The 24,204-nt window shown below is 40.8% G+C and overlaps 1 protein-coding gene across 5 annotated transcripts in view; it reads right to left on the reverse strand.

The window, feature by feature from the left end:
* ABR (ABR activator of RhoGEF and GTPase) overlaps positions 1 to 24,204 on the reverse strand; it is a 129,090-nt gene that overhangs the window by 43,450 nt on the left and 61,436 nt on the right. For 4 of the 5 annotated variants that reach the window (XM_053457017.1, XM_053457018.1, XM_053457020.1 and 1 more), the window contains 4 exons: positions 13,169 to 13,273; positions 10,086 to 10,271; positions 5,929 to 6,036; positions 4,916 to 4,976 (listed from right to left, as the gene is read on the reverse strand). In XM_053457017.1, the coding sequence (XP_053312992.1) occupies positions 4,916 to 4,976; positions 5,929 to 6,036; positions 10,086 to 10,271; positions 13,169 to 13,273 (460 nt within the window). Of the gene's footprint in view, positions 1 to 3,470; positions 3,559 to 4,915; positions 4,977 to 5,928; positions 6,037 to 10,085; positions 10,272 to 13,168; positions 13,274 to 24,204 lie in introns of those variants that run through there. The other variant, XM_053457022.1, reaches the window with a different exon arrangement.

Below are 24,204 nucleotides of genomic sequence, written 5' to 3' on the forward strand. Positions count from 1 at the left end.
GGTGCTTCTGTGTATATAAAACACATTTGAGTGGTGCACGTTACATATTGTGAAACGAGCTCTGATTGTTGAAGAAACACCCCAGCCGTATTTTCATGTAAAAACGTACTGCATTTCTCTGTATGCGCAGTCTTTAGTAGAGGCCACGAGGAGTTAAATGAGACAGAAGACTCATTCTCTAACTTCAGTTACTAAAGAATGCCAGCACCTATTCGCATGCAGTAAAACACATTGGAGTCAATGCAAGATGAACAAAAGAATTATTCTTCTAAACTAGGCTGTCCCCAAATCATTTGCTCACTAGCCAATGTTAAGGTTACGTGCAACCATAATCACCGCACGTGCTCCTTACACGGGTGTTTGTCGCGTGTCCATGACAGTCACATGCCTGTTCAATGCACGTCTCCGATCTCCTGTGATACTGTCCTACATGCCTTCTACAGGAGGGCTATTTTTCATCTCAGTGAGGAAATAATTTGTTACATTGTGTCCAAACCCAGAGGTAATTTTAGGCTCAATATCCATCCAGCTCCTGCATCAATTTAGCATTTGAACTGGCCAGAGGGGGAAGCCTTTTGGGTTATGCGGTGGAGGGTCTAGGTATTGGAAATAGCTGCAGATATTTAATGATGTAGGTCATTAATCACAAGGTCATGGTTTTTTATTCACAGCTGGGCTAGTGAAAGGTTAGTGAAACAGCCAGGCTCCACATCTCCATTCCATCCAATGGAGTAATACGTGATAAGATTACAAGTACTAATATGCATTCTTTCAAAACAGAAAAAATTATCTAGTTACTTAATTTATAATAATTACACACAGAAGAGGCAGCCCTGCAGCAGCTGCCCTCCCTCCTCCATGGTCTTACTATCCTGCTTTAAGTGTCCAATCAGTGGCAGGAAAGGGCTACCATTGGAAAAGGGAGCACTTTTCATACATGCACAGGGCTATCTGAACAGACCTCCGGCCACAGTTTTCACCAAGGCAGAGCTGGCACAGACTGGTGGCACAGATTGGTGGCACAGACTGGTGGCGGGAAAAAGGATGAATCATCCAAATACACCCCTTGGGGAAAAAAACAAACAAATCATTGTGTCCTTACACCGTATAAACGAGAAAACAAAATGCAAACCAGCAGGTAAAAGGTTAAAAATAATGGAATTACAAGCAGAGTTTATGTAAAGTTATTATTACTATTATACACAATGCCTGTTTTTACAAGAAGCGTACACCGGATTTGTGTTCTGCTGTCCTAGACACTTCTCCTTAACACCGCTATGTGTTCTACACGGCACAAGGACACTCCTAACATCAAAACACGTATGCAGCACATAAACTCAATACTGCCCAACAAAAGCCTTGGGCATCCCAGAGATAAGTTATTATTAATTTTAATGTCAATGAGTCATTCAGGCAAAACACTAAACAATGGAGACACAGCCCTTGCTAAGAATTCACTGACATGTCTTGAGCAGTCCAGATTTTGGAAAAGGAAATCTATGGTTGGGGATATCACATGGGTTGGATAAGGTAAGGCTTTTTCTATAGATCATTAAGTAACAAACTGTTCAAGACCGTTAAAAAAAAAAAAGAAAAAAGCATAGCAGTGACGCAGGTTACTTGTGATTACTGCAGAGAAGAAAAGTCTGCCAGAGAACATGAAGCTTAAGGTGCAACGCCAGCACACAAAAGTTAAAACGCAAAAGTATAGGAGATGCATTGTCAGATCTGGCAACAGACAAAGAATCTGTCTGCAGGTCGCCATATTCTTTGAGAGGATATAATCATATATGATTATAGGATTTAATAATGAGTAGTCGTGTTTTATTTCGCTGTGCTGTGATGGTTACTTAGTATCCTTGGCAATAAAAAGGTTAAACTGCATGTGGCGAGGTGCGTGCCGTAATATGAAAGGGTATTCATTGGTAGCTGGAAGGAGCTCGTTCCTGGTAACCAGGACGACACGTCTTTCCAAAACTTTACACCTAACAATGGGATCATTAGATGTTTTTTTAGTCCCCGAGGGAAGTAAACAAGTCTTATTATTGAATCTAAGCATGTGACACACAGACATTTTATAAAGCGCTGGTGTGCCGGGTTGGCATACAGACCTTTGCCATATACCTTTCATTGAAGTTCGTAAATAAAAAGCAGATTATTGATGCCAGATGATTAGGTCTCATCATGTATGCTGTTAGAGAGGGCAGCTATGATCTAGCAATGAAGTGTTGAGGGTACCAAGGTAAGCATACCCTTCCCTTCCTTAAGTTTATTTAGCCAGCAGCCAAAAGGGTTTATGGAGCCAAACACATTCACACTCATTGGGTTATAGCTGTCCATGAGCCATGCGAACGGTGTTAGAAACACCTGATGACTTCTAAGTGAACTTGTTAAATATAAACTGCAGATTAAGGCACTTTGTACAAAACACAATTACCTCCTTCCCACCAGGGTTCCATTAGAAACAGACAGATGAAACCTGGCAATGGTAACCAATGACTGATCATGTATACTGTGTAAGTCATATCTACTATATAAAGAGCCTTCTACTACCGGGAGTGTAAACCCTACAGGACAGGGACCTTTACATGTATGACAATATCTGTAGACTACTGTACTTATTGTATCCCCCCTTTTACTATACTGTAAACTGTAAAGCACATCTGTTAGGGCTTAATAAATAAAATATACATACAAGAAGCTGACCTACCCAAGGTCACACAGCACAGCGTGTATAAGCACGCAGTCTAGGGTCACAGCTTATTGGCTCAGTCGCCACCGCACACTCACAGTCACCTTCCTCTGCCTATTGTTTATTCGGTGACCTGGATGCATCCCTCTGCAGTGGCCGACCCTCCCCACCGCTCAGCATCATCCATTCATGTCCTACACACATCTGACTTATGCCGGAAGAAACGCCCCTCCCCACGGTAATACTCCTAAGTAGTCATCAATGAAAAGACTAAAATGCCATCACGTTCTAAGACTAGCCATCAGCACTTTGTGAGACCCATAGCTGCAGACATGCAAAATTTATTCCTCTTTGGTCCTTCTTCCATGAGTCTGCCGACAGCAGAGCAGCTGGATTCACTATTATCAAAGCATTTACCCTAAACCAGTTTATTGCAAAGCCCAAAGCACCGGCAGATGAAAAGCGGGACCATTAAAGCAGAAGACAATTTCAAAAGGACTCATACAATGGATGAAGAGACGCCTAATCAGTGGAGCGTGCAGCTTAAAGAGAAAGGCAGCGCATCGGCTTTTCCCTGACACCTGTATATTCACAAAGAGACCGGGAGTATAGAGAACTGATATACAATCACACAAACTGAAAAGGTGTTTAGAAAATGCATTATGAAATGATTGAAGAACAAGATAGGAACACACAGACTTGCAACACTGTCACACAAACTACTGATAAAACACACTACATGCTTAAGGAAAGACAGAAGGAGAGAAGATCTCTTTACCGTAGGTGCAATTACAGCAAAGCCGTAGGATCAACAGAATTTCCATCTCCCCAGCATCCAGCCATGTCTCATCCCACTCCCCACCACCAGCCGGTAGAAGCCAATCTGCTGCTTTCAGTACAGTAGCAGTCCCGTTACAGGCAGGCTTACACATACACACACAGAGACACACAGAGACACACAGACACGCGCACCAGGCGATGGGGAGAAGTGGGAGGGATATCACAGAAACACAGGAGGAGCAAAACATTGACTAGAGGTGGACTTCGCCGGCATTTAAAGAGGGATATACTTGAGATGAGTTGGGTTTCTTTTTCTTAGCAGAAGATTGAAATCTGTGCTCCTGCTGTATTGGGATGAATTTCAGATGCAGAGAGCTAGGGTGGAAAATGAAAAAATACTCCAGAGGGATTTATGGCAACCACAGAGGAGCGTTACTGTGCAATCCAAATCAATGCTCTAAGCAAACATCTAACAAAGACCGGCTGTGCCAAGATAAAAAGGGAATTCTAACTAGGAGATAGCAACGAGAAGGTCTAAAAATAATGCAGACAAGCAAAGGAAATAGGAAAATGACCAATATAAGAAGGACATTTCCAGTTCACTGTTATTTTCCCCAGTAGCTGAACTAAAAGCAGTGGTGCGCAGAGGACTCTTTCTTGAGCCTTCAGCCCTGTGCAAGTGTTAGCATATACATGTGTCCACGCAGTTATCCTCACACACTCCATGTACACATACTATCTGTCACACACATGTAAATACACACTACCTTTGCTCATCCGTGTTTTCACACAAAGCCCTAGTTACTTAACCGTAGCATGCAGGGTGTGTGTCCTTGAAGATGCTCTTGCCCCACTAACCTCACACAGGCTGTGTAATGTTTGGATATGTGCACATGCAGCAATAGCGGCAACACAGTTGAAAAGCACAATGATCCAGGACTAATGGATAATTAGCAAAATGATGTACCCTGACACTTCAGTTTTAAAGACCATGGTTCCCAAATGGTAAATTCTGGATGTGCATGATGGGAGCTGCAATCCGACATACAGAATACCAGACGTGCAGGGAACCATTATCCTTACTCAGAAGACGACCTTCTTAGCAACATGATACGACCTTGATAAAGCCCATCCCTATAAGAGATCAGCATGGCTCACTCAAATAGCAGATCTTACTATATACACTATGGAAACATTGAATGTGATCTTAGAGAATGGATAGACTAGATGGATCACTCCTCTCATCTACCACCCTCTCAGTGAAGTAAAACTTCCTTAGATTACATCTAAGCCTCTGACACTCAGGTTTTAGATTCTGACTTCTTGTTCCAACATTTCTACTCCTCTGAAGAGAGGACTATGTATGATACATAGCAGAAAACCAATACATAGTTTTAAAAAAGTGAGGGTGAGTGGCCAGGCTTTCTAGGAACTGTACAATACCTTCCATGGTAACAGATGTTGGCACTTCTTTTGAATCCTTAGGACCTTTCACCTTCAGATCCTGTAAGAAACAACTTCATTCAGAGTGCAAACAGGCAATGGAGAAGCGGAGTTAAGTTAAGCACACACCAATATGTAAACCAATAAGTAATAAAAGCCAGCACCAGGACTATAAGCACTGCACTTCTCTGTCAATTAGATGCAGGCAATATGCTGACACCTTCCACAGGGACATTTGAAACTTTAAGCACAAATCAGCGAGGGAGCCAAGAGATATGAGGAATACAAAACTGCTGAAACCTGACCTAAGGACACCGAAATTGTGGAAGGTTGTGGGCTATTCACACAGCCTCGCAGGGATACCTGATCCATTCCATAAGTGACCTTCATTTGTCCTCATTTCAGATAAAGGGAGATGCTGGGTGTAAAAGTCTCGTTGTTTGTCAGAGAGCACTTATGTTAACTTTCTCACCAGATCAGGAAAAACTATGATTAGCCTCTGCATGGCCCAAAGAGGAGGACAGCTGAGGGGCCACAGCTGTCCATGGGCTCCCTAAGACAGACATGCAGAGCACTGCGCAGGGTATATTGTTATATGTTAAAAGATTGCAGTAAACATTATGAATAGAGATCTGTCTACTACAGTCCCCTTTTAAAAAGTGTCACTCTAATAACGCGAATCTACTGTCAAAATCACAATATGATGTTTCCCAATTTACTTGAGGAAGGTAGTGCGTGTATCTGACAACCAAGCAAGTGCCGCACAGTCTGGGAAGTGCATGTTTACAGTTTATCCGGCTCTCAGGACAGCCCTGCGCCAGGTGGCCTCCAGCACTTTCAGGTTAAACAATATTAGCACAACAAATGATGTATAAAGGCTCCAAAAACAAGTCAAGAACTTTGTTCATAGTATATAAGCACAATTTTATGATGGGTTTGCCTTTAAATTCACATCTAAAATCAACACAAAATGTAAAATAAATATTTTAATTTCGAGGCGGACCGGTCCTTACCTCGGAGATTTTGTAAAACTGGGTGTTGCCCTGGCTGCATTTTTCAGCCGTATCCAGAGCACGTTTATAGTTGTCCACAAAGGCCTTGTAGACTCCCAGCTTGCTGGCCTACAAGACAGATAATGAAAGGCAAGTTGAAGGGCACAGAGAAAGTTACATAACATTCTGATTATAAGAGGCACCCCCTCCAGTTACTTGGACAAATCAAAGTAATAAACACAAAAAGAAGCCATCCATTCCAGCACTTGAACTAGAATTGCCTGAGTTTCCATGGCAACAGATTCGGGTAATGGTTTAGCAAGGACTGGAAACCACAAAGGCCCGCAAATGGTTTTATTTCCCATGAATTGCACATCTGCAAACAGAGCACAAAATACGGCCTTCAAAAATAGCCAAATGGCATTACGTATTCGTTCTGAGACAGAGTGGTTTTTTTATTGTTTCATTTTCTTTGTAGAATTTCCAGGGGGAAAGAATGGGTTTCACCTGTTCCAGCGAGTTTGATAAACACACAAGGGTATAATGAAAACTACATCAGATGCTGTGACTGCTCTAATACCCCAAATTCAATTCCACGTGAATAGCAGAATACACGCAGTCAATACAATTCCGTGGAAGCGCTAAAGCAGTAACTTTTTAACAAAGTATTTTGGTAGGGGGTTTAAAACCGACGGAGCGAAATGTGATTCATTCATTGAAAACGTCCAGGTAGATGGAGAAGAGCCCATCCTTTTTCCTCGCACTTCACTTGGGCTCTGGTGGTCGAGTGTAAGCTTGCAAGTTCTAGGCAAACTCTGCGTAAATAAGCTAGCCAACTATTTACGATCAGGGTGATCTCCTAGGATCGCTAACTGCAGTTACAGAACTGGAAGATGTTAACAAGTAGCTGGAATGGGCATCTTGGTAGCCATAGGTGCTATTAAAGTGTCCCAGGTGAAAGACTTAATGTAAACAGCCCAATTTAGGGACTTCTTTACCCAAGGGTCCAGTGAATAATAATAATTTTAAAAGCATTACCATTATATTCAGGGTTGTTTTAAAATGTATCATTAACACTTGCAGTCCTACTGGAATCACGGGCCCCGGGATCTGCATACAATGTGGTTTCTACCTGCTTTGCTGCATCTCTGGGATTTTTCCATCTTGCTTTACTAATGGCTTTAAATGAAGTGATGTAAAGGGGCTCCCATGGATTTATTCCCCCCCAGAAGGGTTCAAAAGAGAACAATGCTGGTAGCTGTGGGATAGTTCATTCTAACATAAAAAGGGGAATTTCATTGAACAGAGCAAGCGGAGACTAAGGGGGCTGTTTGGTTGTACATAGGAGCAGTAACTTAAAAACAAATGCATTACTGTTCCTTAAATATACAATAAAAACCCCTCTTACATCTAGTGTCATAGCAGAAGTAGCAATTCGACAATTTTATTTTCAATCAGGAAATGTTTTAACCCTACTAATACTATAGTTATGAAAAAAAAAAAAAGCTTCATATAACAAATTATCATGAAATACTTTACATCAGAGGCAAACGCTGAAATCTAATGACCGCTCTTATTTTACTGGATACAAGATGACACCTAGCAGTCACATACACACTTCACCCTAACCCTGGAACATTACAATTACGCTGTATCCTTCAGATTAATTAATACTAACGTCACTGTTGCCAAGTAACAGGCAGTAAGTGTGACGGACACATTGCCAGATTTGCTAATTTGTTGTAAAATCCAAAATCCTGCAGGAGATAGGAGGATAGAATAAGGACCACTTATTCTTTAGTCGTTATATACATTGAGGGTATTAGGTTCTTCCGACACCTGGTGATCCAAAATAAAACGTCATTACAGCTAACACCGTGTCTAGGCAATTATCGCATCCCATCACATGATATAATGGCACAACACAGTTTATTCCACACCATAAAAATTCATGTGTATTCTGTTTAGCCCTTAATACATTTAACAGATATATTTAGCGGTGCATATAAATAGATGAAGCACATAAAGGTGACAGTACACAACAAATGGCAGGGTAGGCACTCAAAGTCCAATTAAATGCCACAATTATATTAACGAGAAAACATTTCCACATGTATGCTGTCAGTTTTGTACCTCGGGTGCACACAATTTTTGTGGATTATAACCCTCATCAGTCTGACCAAGAGAAATGGATGTTGTAGTCCAAAAAACTCATCTTTAGTATTGAATGACATGTTTCTGTGTACGTTTCCATTTTATGGAGGGTTTTTTCAGAGTAATACTACTAGCTTGCATTCACTGATCCATGCGTGTCCCCATGCTCCGGGCCGACCCCTGTCAGAGCAGAGCTCAGATTTTTATTTTACTCTTTCTGTTACAGAAGCTGCCAGTCTGCCTCTGACTGATCAGCAACACTCTGTTTTCTGCAGTGGGAGCCCAAACACTTAAATGTAGCAGGGCTTTGCTCTTTCACAGACGTCTTGCACATACAGTTGAGTATGTAACACTAAACGCAGGGGACAGGGTTGCCCACTGGCTCATGAGGCAATCAGCCGCACCACTACACTGGAGAAAGGGGGCCATTCCTTTGACATATGTGGCTGTAAGGAAAATGGAAATAGGTGCATTGGTGCAAGACTAGGAGTCTTTAGTCGAAAGGTGATACGGTTCCTATGTTGGCTCAGTAAAAGGTAACATTGTCCTGTAGCACATCGACTGAAAATGTTTCTGTAGTCCAGAAACTCTCCGCTCAAGTATGACACAGAACAGAGGTCAAGTGCATGGACCAAGCTGGGAAACAAACCGTCCCCTTGTATCAACCCACATGGTGACAGGAAGAGTTGAGGGGGGGGGAAAGGACAGATTCGTTTCTTCCCCTTACAAACTTTGGCTCTTTTAGAATCCATTCCATGAAGCACATTATATGGGACAGCACCGATAAGGAAAACATTTTTGTTTCTACAGATGAAGCAACATTAGGTTTTGGTGGTGGTTGGGGGGGGGGGTCTGCCTGTAGTTATACGAAAAAACAAACAAACAGATTAATCAACGAAGAACTAACGAAGAATAAATAGTAAAGAACATATACACTCAGAAGAAAAACAAAGCACTTGATGTACAACAGCTGGGGATGCCGGAAAGGGCAAATGCATTCAGGAGAATTCTGCAGAAAACGTAAAGGGACCACATGGCCACGTGCATTAATGTGCGCTTGGTGGCTGTAATGTTACGTTAAATATGAGACCGCTTGCCGGGTGCCTTTTTGCTTATTGATATTGTGTACCCCTTGATTCACAGTTTAAAAAAGAGGTTTACAAAAAATATATTAGTGCGCTGAGGATCTTTTTCCCGTGTGGTTTTATTTTTCTCAACTGAAAATTACTTTTGCAACCCCCCCCCCCAATGAACAGTCTTAAAGTCTACTCTCCCACCATCCTTCCAAACAGTCTTCTAGAATAATTTCATTAAAACATGCAGCTAAAACAGATATTTTTAAATACATTAATATAATAAATTGCATTTTCAAAGAACACAAAGTGTCAAGTGCAATAAGTGCAACTCATGGGGGGTCTCAGATCAAGTGGTGCTTCTCCTTGACATTGTTTTAGAGATCTGTATGGACAGCATTCGGGTTAATTGTTTGTTTCTTGAATATAGCGTTTGTTTCTTCAGTTTTAGTTACTGTTTAAACAATCTGCAAGAACGGAGATTTTTTTTAACCAGTTATTTCAAATATGCCTATAAAGTGTATCGTTATGTATTTGAACGAAACCATTGCATGTACAACTCACTTTTACATAAAATGCGTATTTCTGTTGTAAACGGTCAAAAAGGTTAACTATAGTATTGTATACATCAATCTAAGGTATCTGATGTGATTTATCTGAAAATTGAAATATATTTGACATTCTTCATGATATATACATATATATATATATATATATATATGTATATATATATATGTATATATATATATATATATATATATATATATATATTACACAAGCAATGTGTTGTTGATAACGAATCTAGCATTAAATAACAATAGAGTCCCAATTTCGCTGGTTTACAGACTCATTTTAGATTGTAAGAGTATGGTATTAGCAGAGGATAATGTATGTTCCACATCTCAATTATCCAAAATGAGGTGGCCACAGGCAGAGCACAAGCAGACTCACCAACTTCTGGAAGAGGTGACCAACGGTGGTCTTGTTGTCCCACTGCTGAACAAGGGGACACAGGTTGTCGTAGAAGTCCTTATGGATCCCGTAGATGTCTTCAATCTTGTAAAATATGGCATCTATCTGCTGCATGGTTAAAACAGGCTGAGATGTGGTGGCAGTGGCCTTCAGTGGTTTCATGGGCTGCAAAGTAAACAGACAAGCAACTTCGTTGAGCAGATTATATTCATGAAGAATTCAAACGCAAAACTTCTGCTTCTATTTTCTTAAAATGTGACGCCCCTGTTCTCTCGGAGAAGACTGTGTTATAGATATTTAGCACCCAGCACTGGTAAGAGGCTGTGTATGGATATTAGCAGCCAGTCCTTCTCCACTAAAAAACAAAACTATAAAAGTTCTACTAACTCATAAATCCTGCCGATCCTTGGGTTTAGAACCATTGATCATGATTACAATCAAGATTTTTTGTAACAAGGCTTAACTCTGCTTTATGCTACATGTTTATTATATTTGAACATATTGCATAACAGACAACCCAGAGGAGCAACAGAACAATGGAGCAGAATGCGTGTCACACCAAGCACATGATTTTCACACATTTTTTTTCCACACTCTATCTTTTCATTTAAACTCATGTGTCATGTTCATAGAGAAGGTTGGGAGCGGCTATTTATAAAATACCTAGTCTTTTCTGATACACCTGCTGTAACAAAGGAGAAAAAACAAAACGTAGCGAATTACCAGAGGCACGTACCCTGCTATTCTAGGAGGCCATTAAAAGGAGCTTTTTTGAGGACACTGTCTGTAACGTAAATACCAAGTGAATTAACAGGTGATTTGACTTGCAAGAAAGCCTTTATATGCGGCATGACACAGAATGGCGGAGGTAAGCAAGGAAGTTTGCATTTATCAGCTGACCTGAGACCTTAAACAGACCCTACAAGGCAGAAAAGGTTCTCTGCGGCATGTAAATATCATACAGCATATAACACCCGCACAATAAAAAGTAATGAACTCGAGTAGAATCAGAATTCTGGTGGGCAGTAGCAGCCTCAATTAAATTAAAATACTGCATTTGCCTTTTTTTTTTAATGGATTTGCAGCCCCTTTACTTCATATTAACTTCCTTTTGAATGCATTGGATGCACCATCAAATGACTTTTTAAGCAACGTGCAGCAAGATTCACAACAAGAGAAGTCATTTCTGTTTGGAATTCTACAACAAATCAAAACGTAATTGGGCATGTAAGAATATATAGTGCCCCTCGGCAGGGGCTGAAACAAAAGACCTGGATGGTCAGAGCATCTTCAAATAACCTCCAAATGTCATCTTCTACTGGGCACTCCATCAATATAAATAAATGGTGTAGAATGTGGATATGGAAGAACTTTAAAGTAGCCCAAATACTAGGGGAACCTGGCTCTATCTGGCTTCTTGTTTGTCTGTTTCTCTACTCTCAATATTATATGGAAAGCAAACTTAGGCCGATCTTTACAGAGGTTGAGAAATCCTGAAGATTATTCCATGTATTGATCAATCCATGGCTGTCATATGATGCCTCCTTAACTTATTAACTAGTTATATAACACATGGCAGTGTTTCAGTAATATGTAATGGAAATTAAATGTGCCATATATAAGCTGAGTCAGGTGTCATGTAAGTGGATATATAGTTAAATTCATCCACACAATGTAGAGGAAAAAAGATTATAAATAACAAATTAAAAAATCTAGATGAAAAATATAACAAAATGCATGATGCACAAAGAGATTCTGATGCAATCATTGACCTTCTGATAACAACAATGATAAAAATAGTCTAACCAACAAGAACATTCCACTGGTTATTACTGTAATAAGACCACATCTCAAAAAGTATTTCAATGCACGGTCCTCATAGAAACTTACAACATGGTGTTATATAGAAGCCAACCTGCCCCTTTTTATTGGTTGTAATACCTCAAAGCACAAAAAGTGCTGCATTTACACAAGAAGTTACAAATGGAATTCACACTCAATACAGCAAGTGACAAACGCCTTATATATACACATACATATATATATATATATATATACACACACACACACATGTAAAGAATGAGCACAAATCCTTTTAAGGGTTTTAACTCAATAATTTTGGATAGGGTTAGAATAGGATTACCAGATTAAAGAGTTACCTGCAGCCCTCTCGCCTAATCTTGGGCTAGTGCTCCCCTCCCCATAGCCGTTTCCCAATGATGGTTGGGGTTCTGGCCATACAATCAGAGGGTCACAGCTGGTGGACAAACTGGGTATCTTAAGAGTACAGTCCATACATACACACAAACATCCATCCATACGCATCACGCAAGGGCATGGGATTTGTCTTTAGGATTTCTCAACCTCTGTAAATTTCCACCTAAAGTTTGCTGTCAAAAGAATATTGACAGCAGGGAAACAAGGAGACAGATGGAACCAGGCTCCTCTATTCATCCTCAATATTTGGGCTATTTTAAAGATCTTTCATATCCACATTCTACATCCTTTATCCAACGCAGGTAAACAAAACACGCACAAAAGTCTCCTTCACAGAAATACTGAAGTGTAAGTTCCCTTAGTTCAAACAACTATTGCGAAAGACGCTAAGTGTGGTTAACATGCTATATGTGTCATTTCCGGTAAGATACCTCATATTCTTGTATTTCAGCGTTTTTATGTTTTACCCTTTATGTGCTAGATAATAGTTTGGGAATTTTGGTTTCATAAATTACTTTTTACATCTTGGGGTTTTAAAGCACAGCATTTTTGGACTTCATTTAGTGTATTAACATCGACTAATTCCATTCAAACACCATTATCCACACACGAACCTCCTGTTTACAGCCATTTTCAGAAAAAAACTTATCAGGGTCTTAACATGCTGCTTTCTTCCCCAGCTCAGTAGAAGCGGCCCCTCATACCTTACACTCACTAAAGGAACCTGTGATTTAATTTAGGCCACAATGTCTGTATTAAAAATGTCTACAGCATACAAACAAAAAGATAAAACACAAATGTATCCTTGGGAATGAATCGTGTGATACCAGCACATGGGAACTTACCAACAGCAGAGCTTCCAGCTGATTTATATAGATCTCTTCACTTGCCAGAACCCCAGACAGGACGAGCTTTCTCATCAACAGCCCCTTGTCCGACTCACTTTCACCCTGTAAATAAGGTGAAACAAATGTTCAGAAAATACTTCTATAGTGTGCATATACGGCTTGCTGGAGCATGCCATGATAATACCAACAGGAAAGGCATAATGACCAAGAGTACACTGATTTTAATGCTCTGTCTACACATGATGGAGTCAAGTGCAGCAGGACAGTAAGATGTCTCAATAGTTTAGCAGTTAGAACATTATTACTCGTTAACTTGATACATGTGATGCTCTGCATTTTTGCTCCATCATACCCCCTACCACCTAGTCCGAGCAGCCACAGCATAGTGGTAAAATGGTATGAGTACAAGTAACCATCACTATTTGGTCTGTGTGTAGTCCCAGCACACCGAGTCTGAGCACTGGGATATGACATCCCTTCCCAGTGCAGGGAGCAGAAGAGCTTTCCCGAGCAAACAAAGGAAAAGGTATATATACACACACGCACACTCTGGGACCACGATGACTTTATCCCCATTACCTACAAATGGGGAAAACTTGGAACAATGGTGAACCTTAACAGTGGCCGGCCTACCTAAATTCCAAGTTTCAGTTAAGATCAGTGTTCACCATTCCACAATAAGACAAACAATGCAAAAATGTCATCCATAGGAGAAAATGGCAAAAACCATTGCTGACCAAAAAGAATACAAAAAGGCCCGTCTCAAATTAACCACAAAAAAACCATCTGGATAACCCCAAGACTTTTGGGATAATCTTCTGCAGACTGTTGAGTAAAAAGTGGAACTTTTTGGAAGACATGGGTCCTGTAACATCTGTATCATCATACCAGCAGTCAAACACGGTGGTGTGATGGCGTAGGGCTGCTTTGCTGGTTCAGGACATGGGTGACTCTCCATAATGAATGGAACCATGAATTCTGTTTTCTATCAGAAAATATACGGCCATCAGTTCACAACCTAAAGCTCAAGTGCGTTGGGTTATATACCAGGACAGTGATGTGAAGGACACAAGCAAGTCCAACTCTGAATGGCTCAAAAGAGCCAAGGGCCAAGGAGTCAGTCCTGACCTGAATCTGATTGATATACTGATTGATATACTGTGGCATGATGGTTCATGCTTGAAAACCCTCCAATGGGGCTCCAACTGTGTGAAGGATTTCTGCTATAGTAAACACAGAACAATGTATATAGTGTGTATGATAAAATGTTACTGAGCATAACACTGATACTGGGAAACTTTGTAAATTTGAGCAAAGAAGGCTCATGGATATCAAACAAATACAAACACAACACCGGAGTATCCAAAAAATAAAACACTGTGAAATATATGTGTGGCACAATTATTGGAACCATTTTAGTCAATACTTTGTACTACCTCCACTTGCCACAATAACAGCTCTGAGTCTTATCCTATAATGCCTGATTAGGTTGGAGAATACATGGAAAGGGACCTGAGACCATTCCTTCATACAGAATCTCTCCAGACCCTTCAAATTTCAAGGCTGACACTGGGGACTTTCCTCTTCGGTTCACCCCACAAGTTTTCTAGGGGTTTTTTTTTTTGGAAAGTGGAACATTTTAGGAACAGCAGCGCGTAAAGTCACAGAGCAGGGTCATTAAGACACATGGTGGGTCAAAGTCGACAACACTCTGCGTTCCAAACTTCCATCGGCATTAATATTAATGTGTGTTTACGTCCATCAGTGTCTGCATTAAGCCTCATGTTAGAATAAGTATGTATTTATCACTCCGGGTACTGAACAGTACATAAATTTATAGTCCACAAAAGGCACACACTCACGGGTCTTCAGAAATATTTCATAGGTTTATTCACATAATGGCACAAAGACCTGTGAGTGTGTGCTTTTTGTGGACAAATTATTATATATATATATATATAAACCAAAAATATAAAATGTAACGCACTCACTTGACTGGAAGCAGTTGCAATATGCCCGGGTGCTAACAATCCAAAAGATATATACAGCGAATAAAGTTGACGCACTCAGTGGGTCTTCTTTTTATAAAATTTATTTACTTGGTGAAGGGCCAATGTTTCGTCTCTCAATGAGCCTTTCTCAAGAACGAGAGGCCAAAACGTTGGCCCTTCACCAAGTCAATACATTTTATAAAAAGAAGACCCGCTGAGTGCATCAACTTTATTTGCTGTATATAATATATATGGGTTTTCAGTGAGTTTTTAAAGTTAGAATAATAAACAGGGTAAACAGCAGAGATATAGGGGGTGGAGTGTTGTAAAGCCCCATCAACAACGAATGCATATTAAAGCATATTATTTCTGATGCTGCAACAGAATTTGCACCCCATGCTAGGTTATTTGCACCAAGGGAGCTTGTTCTGTACACGCATGCTAGGGTTTTGTTAAAACCTCCGGAACTCTTTGCTCGAGTCGGTGCTAGCTGGTGGTGAAGATGTGTGAATATGTGCAAGACATGCATCTGGACAAACACAGCTCATGCCATGCAGATAGCAAGGGGATGAGGAAAGAAAGCGTAGAATATGAATGATGAATTTCTGCATTTAAAAGACAAGAGGACACACAGAGATGTGCAGGAGAGATTGAGATGATGAAAGGCCCCGTATCATTGTATCAAAGACTGTGGCTTCAGCAGTCCGAGAACTAAGCAATGGTTCCGCTAAAATTATGCTCCTTAAGGCAATGTCTTTTCTAAAGAAAATATCAAATTCAAGTAGAAATAAAAGAAGGATTTAAATATTTAAACAAACATGCGATGCTTTGGAGTCGCAATAACCATTTAATTTTTCTAGGCTTTTAGGGTCAGCAAAGCCAATATTTATCTCAGAATTTCAAAGCATGTCACTGTAAAAAGCTTGACACCAAAAAGTTCAACTGAAACCAAGTCACTAGCTCAGAATAAATGGAAACTATACTTTATAGGACAGCAAAAACCAAAATATCAGCACATCGTGGAGAACAGGATTTCTCTTAAGATCATTTATCACATAACTCCGTGCTGGATCTGTTTTGGAGGAACAGTTGCTCTGAAACCAGCATCCCTCTATTCCTTTTATATATCAGGAAACTGCAAATACATTCCACAACAATATTCAGTATTATTAATATGCAGAGTGTATAATAAAGTTGTCAAATATATTTAAAAAAAATTTATCACTTTTAGATGAAAAGGTTTAGGTTACTTACGTTGTTCGTCAGACCAATCCACCCGTGACCTAAAATGTCCCTAATAATTGATCAGGTTCCAATAGTTGTACCGTATATTAAAAAATAAAACGTTTGGGATTTTTTTTAGATTCATAAATAGCGTAATTTTTATTTATTTATTTTGACCTTGGATGACCCACATGACATCAGCCCACCCCTGACTGGCTCTGCTGCAGGTTAAACTGAGTCTGACAGCAACTGACCTGCAAAAGACATTTTTACTCTATCAATGCCGGTGCACAGGAGCACAGCATGGACTGTGATTTGGTCCCATAAGCTCTCATAGAGTGATCGGGCAGGGGAGGGTCGGGGCTGGTACGAGACAGCCTCTGCCACTGAGCACCGGCAAGAAGCGTTGTGCCCAGGAGCGCCCACTACATTTTTACAAAATACATATATACACATATAAACACACATAATAATATATATATTATTATCTTTTATTTATATAGCACCAACAGTTTACGCAGCGCTTAATACAATACATAAATTCAAGAGATATGATAAGACAAGAATTGACAGACTAAGACAAACCGATACAGTCGGTGGAGAGAGCTTGGCTCGCAAGCTTACAATCTAGAGGGAAATGGGGTGACAAACATAAGGCACAGAGAAAGGTGAGAGGTAGTGTGGATACACATATATATATAATGTCCACATGGTCCTCAGGCGGCAATACCTCCATGTCCAGCTGATTATATAAAGTTACTAAAAGATCTAAATGCTGCGTGCCCATAATGCGTATTTCAATATGCAATATCGTGAATATTAGAGATGTATGAGGTCTCTGGAAGCTACTGGGATAAATAACAGTTTATCAATACTGCTATTTTACAAGAATAAAGACTAGAAATTATCGATGCCAGAATCTATGCCCCCTCCGAAGTTTCACACCCGTGACGAAAAGACTTACAATAGGTGAAAAATACAGAAAACAGCAGTCATAAAATATGATAACTGTTCTAAAACTAGGAAACAGGTAATGGAAATCCTCAACCCTGCCCTACCATAAAAAGATAACAGCATTATGTAGCTTTGTATACTTTAATGATTAACTTTTGCCATTTCAGGGTACAGGAGCACCTTTACTGTTAAGGATAGCACTAGATGGTAAACTTTCTAGCAATGAGCGTGAGTAAAATAAAGATATTTTAGAACCTAGTATATCTGCTTGGGCACAGGAGCAGACTATCAATGTTTGTGCCAACCCTAAGTGAGATCATTGTGATGCAGCAACGTGGGGGAAAAAGCAATCCTAATATAGTCTTCTCTAGATTCATAACAGAAAAAAAAAATGAAAATGAGAAGAAAAAAAACAACACACTAATGGACTGTAGCAGGAAGATGTTACCACATGCATAAAAGGTAAAGATAGACGAGCTTTGGTGAATGTGTTTAAATAACCTTTTCGTGTAAACAGGGTAATATTCTCTGTGCTGTGATTTATGGGACCGGGACTCAGAGGGTTAAAAGGAAAGAATTAATCACAGGGGGGTGCATAAATAGTTCAACCCATAGCTACCCAGTACAGGGCATAAGAGTAACGGAAGGGCTGTCGTTACCCATTGTACAGCACTGTGGAATATGTTGTTGCTATCTAAATCAATAAATGCTTGGCTGGATGACCGCTTTGCAGAAGAGGAAAATGTGACGTATACAACCTTTCAGAATCTTATCTTACTCCTTCACAAGGAGAATAACCCAGCAGAGTCCCAGACCCCACACATCTTATCTGTAAGGTACCGGTCAATCCAGTACAGTACGGAAACAGATTTATATTGGTCAAAGTCCAAAACTGGCTTGCACCGATAACCAATACACAAGATATGACCTGTACACACTGGATTCTGTTCCAATTCTAAGCACAAATGTCCTCCACACAGATTTCTGAACCCTTACATTTATTAAAATGACCTACCTGCTTGTACTTTGGTTCCTCGCAGTAACTATTTGGAGACAATTGTGTTAAAGGGGGCTACGGTATCTCTCTGATAAAGACATTGGCATCAAAACTGGCTTATCTAATCCAACTACTGTCCTTCTCTTCACCCCAGTATTAGAAAGGTGCCGGAAAGGGAGAAATACATAAACAATGGGAGGCAATAACATAAGGGAAGCCTAAAGACAACTTCTCCCATAGAATACACAGCTTTATATATAGCTTTATTGCGGAAGCCACCAATCATTCTTTAGAATTTCATCTTTCATGTCTAGAGGAAGATTGCATATATAGTATTGTGTGTGTGTATATTATATTTTTATATATAAATATATATCTGCACCAGACAGGACCCATGGTGCCGACTATGTACAGAGGCTTCTGAGACAGTCCAACACATAGTGGCGGAGTATAAGATGCTCGCAGGAACAGCGTACAATGAACGGCACAACCAAGTAGCTGGCAATGTGTACCGGAACATCTGCACAGGGCTAAAACCTCCCAAATCCAAATGGGAGATGCCGCGTAAGGTTTTGGAGAATACCAGGGCTAAGATCCTGTGGGACTTTCAGATCCAGACGGACAAGCAGGTACTGGCCAATCAACCCGCCATTGGTGATAGACATAGCATTGCCAGCAACATCAGTAATAAGGAGTCTGCGAAGCTGGAGAAGTACCAGGGCCTGAAAGAAGAACTAGAGAACTACAGAAGAACTAGAGAGATTCAAAGATCAGGGAGAGGATGTCACTGGAAGCGCTGCCATTTCAGCAGCAGTTCCCGCCAGATTATGTGTGCGGCGATGCGGACAAAGCTACAAGATTGCAGATTGAAAATAGAAGACGCTGAAGTGGTCGGCAGAAGCGGAAGCAGTGGGCTGAAGTGGTCGGCAGAAGCGGAAACGGTCATCAGAGAAGGTAGGGAAACATTTAGAGAGCATGAGAGAGAGAAATCAAGAGTGTGAGTGTAAGGGAGAGAGAGTGAATGTGGGCACCGGGCAACAAATTTCGTTCCTGAATTAAAAATGCCCCTAAATTTTCAGGCACACAGAACAGGCAAGGAAGGTAATTAGATGCCTGGAAACCAATGGGCCAAAAGCAAACTAAATTATTTTTCGGTCCATTTGCACGGGTCTAGTAGTTGTATTGTTTGTATCACACAAAATAAATACTGAACAGGCGCTCAACACAGAGAAGAGGGCCAACAGCTGCTGCTTTGAAGTACAGATGAAACAGTGCTACTAGTCCTTCTACTTCACCTCAGGGGTACGTCTAATATTTTCAATCACATAAAATGCAAAAAAACAACATACGTTTCAAAATAATATTTTCTATAAGAAAAGTATATATGCAAAAGCAACGTATCTGCGTAACCAGATTGAGGCAGGATAATTTACAGTGAAGGAGGAGGAGAGAGAGACGACGCGGCAAATAATAAAGGAAGAACATCCTTGCAAATACAAACTACATGGATAAGGACACGCAAGTCATCATGCAGGCATCTGATTGGCCCCAGATTTATTTGGCAGAATGACAACGACCCCAAACATACAACCAAAGTCATTAAGAACCATCTTCAGCGCAAAGAAGAACAGGGAGTGCTGGGAGTGATGGTGTGGCCCCCACCAGAGCCCTGATCTCAACATCATCGAGTCAGTCTGGGATTACATGGAGAGAAAAAAACAACCGAGGCGGAAGAACACGAAAAATATATGTAGAAGAGGCTTTGTTTAATTGGAATAAAGCCAATATTTTTATGGGAAATCGAAAGCAAATCCAGGAAATCGTCTTTCCATTGTATTTATTAAGTAGCTTCATATGAAAGGAATATAATTTGTAGCGACTAACTGAACCACACAAAGGCTCGCCATTACAAGCTCGTGTGTTCAACTTCTGCATGGTACGGCCGTCATAAAAGAATTCATGTTACAAACATCAAAGTCGTCATTTGAAACAAACAGAAATGCAAATGGAGCCATGTGCGAGAAGTTAAATGCCACGCAGTGCGTGCTAAAAAGTTTTTTTTAATAGATGGGGAAGAACAGTTCTTTGTACAACTTCACTGGCTTGTAGTCATCCAGACATCAGCAGATGCGGTATAATAACACCCAGAACCGGCACAATCAGCCCTAGCAATAGGTTAGCGGAGATGTATAATTTTCCTAACACACCCCTATTCAAATAAGCTCGATGCAAACACATATTCGAGCTGTTCTGCCAAGCGAGGTTTATTTTTAGCCGATATCTGCTGAATTTGAATCAGGAGTGGGGAAATTCAAATAGATGCATATGAAACACATGTCCTCATCTCCAGATCTGCTTTCCGCGGTACCGATATAGAGTAAAAAGGGCCGTAATCTCGTAACGCGCGCAGACCACACCGGTGCGGGATCTTCCAGGGTTCTTTAATACGGCTTCATTAATACACAGAGGGCTCTGTGAGGCTGGCTGGCGAGGGAGCACCGACTCGGCATTATTTGGAAATATGTGGAAAGTGTGTGTGAAGGGGGAGGCTTTACAAACAGAGCTACCTCTGTTCTGAATAGACGCACAAGGATGACTAATAATTTTCTACATTTAGCCTTGAGGTTTGGCAGACCAGCGCTAACCAAGGGCAGGTTCCTAACAGTAAGAAATGACAAGTGTACAGAAGGAGCCCGGCACCGAGATCATCGCCCCAGTAATACGAAGGAGCTTCTAGCCGAGTACGACAACCAAACGCAGAACCAGATACCCAGTAACACTGACGTATTGTTAAGTTAAGCAGCTCTGGGGTGTGCGGGTGGCGGTGTGTTATACATCCTTTTCACCATCTTCATGGTCTTCTTCCAGCACATTGAGCCTATTTAATGGTGATGTGGAAAGCTATTGGTTTGCAGCGACACCTTTTATTGCGCCAAAAGATGTACATAAGCTTCCAGGGCCTCTGATGTCTCTTTTTCAGATGGAATGGTAGGACTAAGGAGTGGGGAGCCTCAAAATACTAATATTTCTAATCAGTGATAAACTACACCAATCAAACGCAAAACACAATAATCCCCCGGCCCGCATACAGGCTCACAAAATCCAAAAACTACAACACACAGGTTTAATTAATTTCAACTACGGCAAACAACAGAAAATCTAACTTGGATGTTTCAGTATTTTTTTTTGTTTGGATTCCATTAGAATACCTGTAAAGAGATAGAATGATCAGGAAATACTAAAGGGTCTCACTTTTGTATGTATTGCTTGGTGCAAAGAAGAGAGGGGTGTGATAGAAACATTTCAATATGTAAAGGGATTTAACAAAAGTACAGTAGGGACGTTTATTTCAGAGGAGAAATTTATAAAACAATAGGTCATATTCTAAAACTAGAGGGTCAAAGGCTAAGATGCAATGTGAGAAAGTTTTACTTTACTGAGAGGGTGGTAGATTAGTGGAACAGCCTCCCAGCAGAAGTGGTAGAGGTTAAACCAATGAGGACTCTAAGAAAGGACCAAGGACTGATTAAGGGCCGAGTCTATGGGCAGACTAGATGGGGGATTGGTTCTCATCTGCTGTGATTGTCTTTGTTCTATGTATTTCATCACCCTTCCTTAAAAGAGGAACCGGCCAATTGTTACAAATGTGTTGGTTGTGGAATGAGCTGCACAACAGTCACATGGTATTAACACAGAGGAAAAACCGCGAGCGATGACCTCATTATTAGTGAGACCACCGGCTTCTGACTGAGAAGCAGCTTCCCTTCCGGACCTGAGCAAAGCAAAAGCACATATCATATTATGATAGAAGCCATTCAAAAGTTTTATAGAACACAACACAGTAATAATAATAATAATAGTAATAATAATAATAATAACGTAGCCATCTATTTTTGATCCAATATGAATCACAAAGTAAACCACAGTAAACAGAGCACACATCAAAAGGTTTATTATAGTGGGTGAGGAGCGACGTATTTTGGTTAGGTGGACACGGGTTGGTTAGCAGAGGCCTCTGCAGATATATAAGGCTCACAATAATTAATTCAGGGCCACAATGTGGATCATAGGTTTCCATGCTGGTGGAAGGCAGCTCTTTGACGTTAAGGTATATTTGTGGTTTAAAGAATATGTGGGGGATATATGATGTGGGGGATATATGATGTGGGGGATATATGATGGGGGGAAATCTTGACCCACCTGTACCCCAGGTGGCCATATGGGTGCTAAAGGTGAGGCCACAAAAAACCTTGTGTATCTTAACAATTTGAGCGTAAGCACACAGTTTAACCCTGAACAGATAAGAAACGGGCAATAAACGAAGCAAGGGCATCAACCTCTTTTGCAACGTGTGTAATCACCTCTAGGCACACCTGCCCCCCCCTCTTATATAAAACTCAGTTAAATAATGTTTTTTTTTTATCCTGGGCTGTCTCGGCAGGGCCGGGTTACAGCACGCTAGGAACTCCTTCCAACGCGTAACTAGCTGAAGGCATAATCCACGGAGACACGTGCAACCCGGGTGTGGCGGTGCCTGCCAGTGTCTGGCTAAACACCTTGTTCCGCCATTCATTGCTGTGTGCGCTGCTCGAGGGTACGCCTCATATACATGCGCAGCGCGTCACACCTCTGCCTTAACGCAGAACACTGTATTAAAGCTACAACAAGAAAAGAGAATAAAGGTGTATTTCCACGTATATCTTTACAGCAGAGCCGAGTCACGTGGGCTCTGCCAGCTGTCTCTGAATGACAAACACTATAATCCTCAAACAGAAGATGCTGGGAGTGATAGCAGTCGTCATCCAAAAGCTGGTTTGTCAGACACTCATTTAAAACTTTCAGAAAGAAAAACATGTAAAAGGTGAAACTCTCTGGACGAGCACCTTACAGCAGCTTTTGGGGAGTAGGATTTGCTTGGCATTAAACAGAAGCGGAATGTGTCAGTAAATGGGGAGGAAAGCGAAGCCGCTGCCTGGCCCATCGCATGCATGTAGTCTTGGCAGTGCTTATGGTTTCATTGCCTGTAACGTTACATGGAGGGAAGAACATATGGATGAACATCGGGATTTATGAAGGGCAACTCTGGAGCAAAGTTTTAAGAGCGGTCTTGTCAACAAAGCCACTAAGGGAGTATTTTGGATGATTGAACCATTCCACTGGTTGCTATGGTGATAAATCCACTCAATCTTTGTCCCATAGCTACTCTTAGTAAGTAACCCTGTTGAATGTACCAGCTCACCGTAATCAGGCGCTGTCACACAATTAGCATAGAAGCTTGGGTATAACACACAAGTACCCTAAGACAGGGGGAACGTAAGCATTATACATGAGATTTTACAGCAATGTCCCAATCTAAGATGCTCTTAGTGAATTAAACATAAATCCCAAAACAGGCAGGGGATTAAAGCAATGACAACGGCCAATTCAGAAAATCCTAACTCTGCAAAACTGCCAGCAGTGCTTAAGTAGGATGTGGCGCTGAAACACGGAAACATGGGGTGCCCGGTTTACTAGTCAGGAGATATAACGCAATTTAGCAATGTCACACTCAGGATATCCTTTTAAAGGGCAAACTACAAGGATGAGGAATATAACCTTGCTACACAAAATGTGGCCTCGTTCTTTCAAAATACATTCTGGATTAAAAATAAGATAAACATTAGCAAATATGCTGAAAAATTTAAAGAGGAAAAAAGTTTAGGATTCAATCGACTTTCAAAGACTGTATGACCCTCCGGTGCTTAGTGAGTTAAAGTCCTTTCGCAGGTGTCTTGAATATATCAACATACATACTACACTAATGTGCCCTCGGTAACAGGAGAGCCAAGTCCACAGGCTGGCCGGTTATTACAGATCCAACACCCTAC

This window comes from Spea bombifrons, chromosome 2, assembly GCF_027358695.1.
Source record: "Spea bombifrons isolate aSpeBom1 chromosome 2, aSpeBom1.2.pri, whole genome shotgun sequence".
Taxonomy (NCBI): domain Eukaryota; kingdom Metazoa; phylum Chordata; class Amphibia; order Anura; family Pelobatidae; genus Spea; species Spea bombifrons.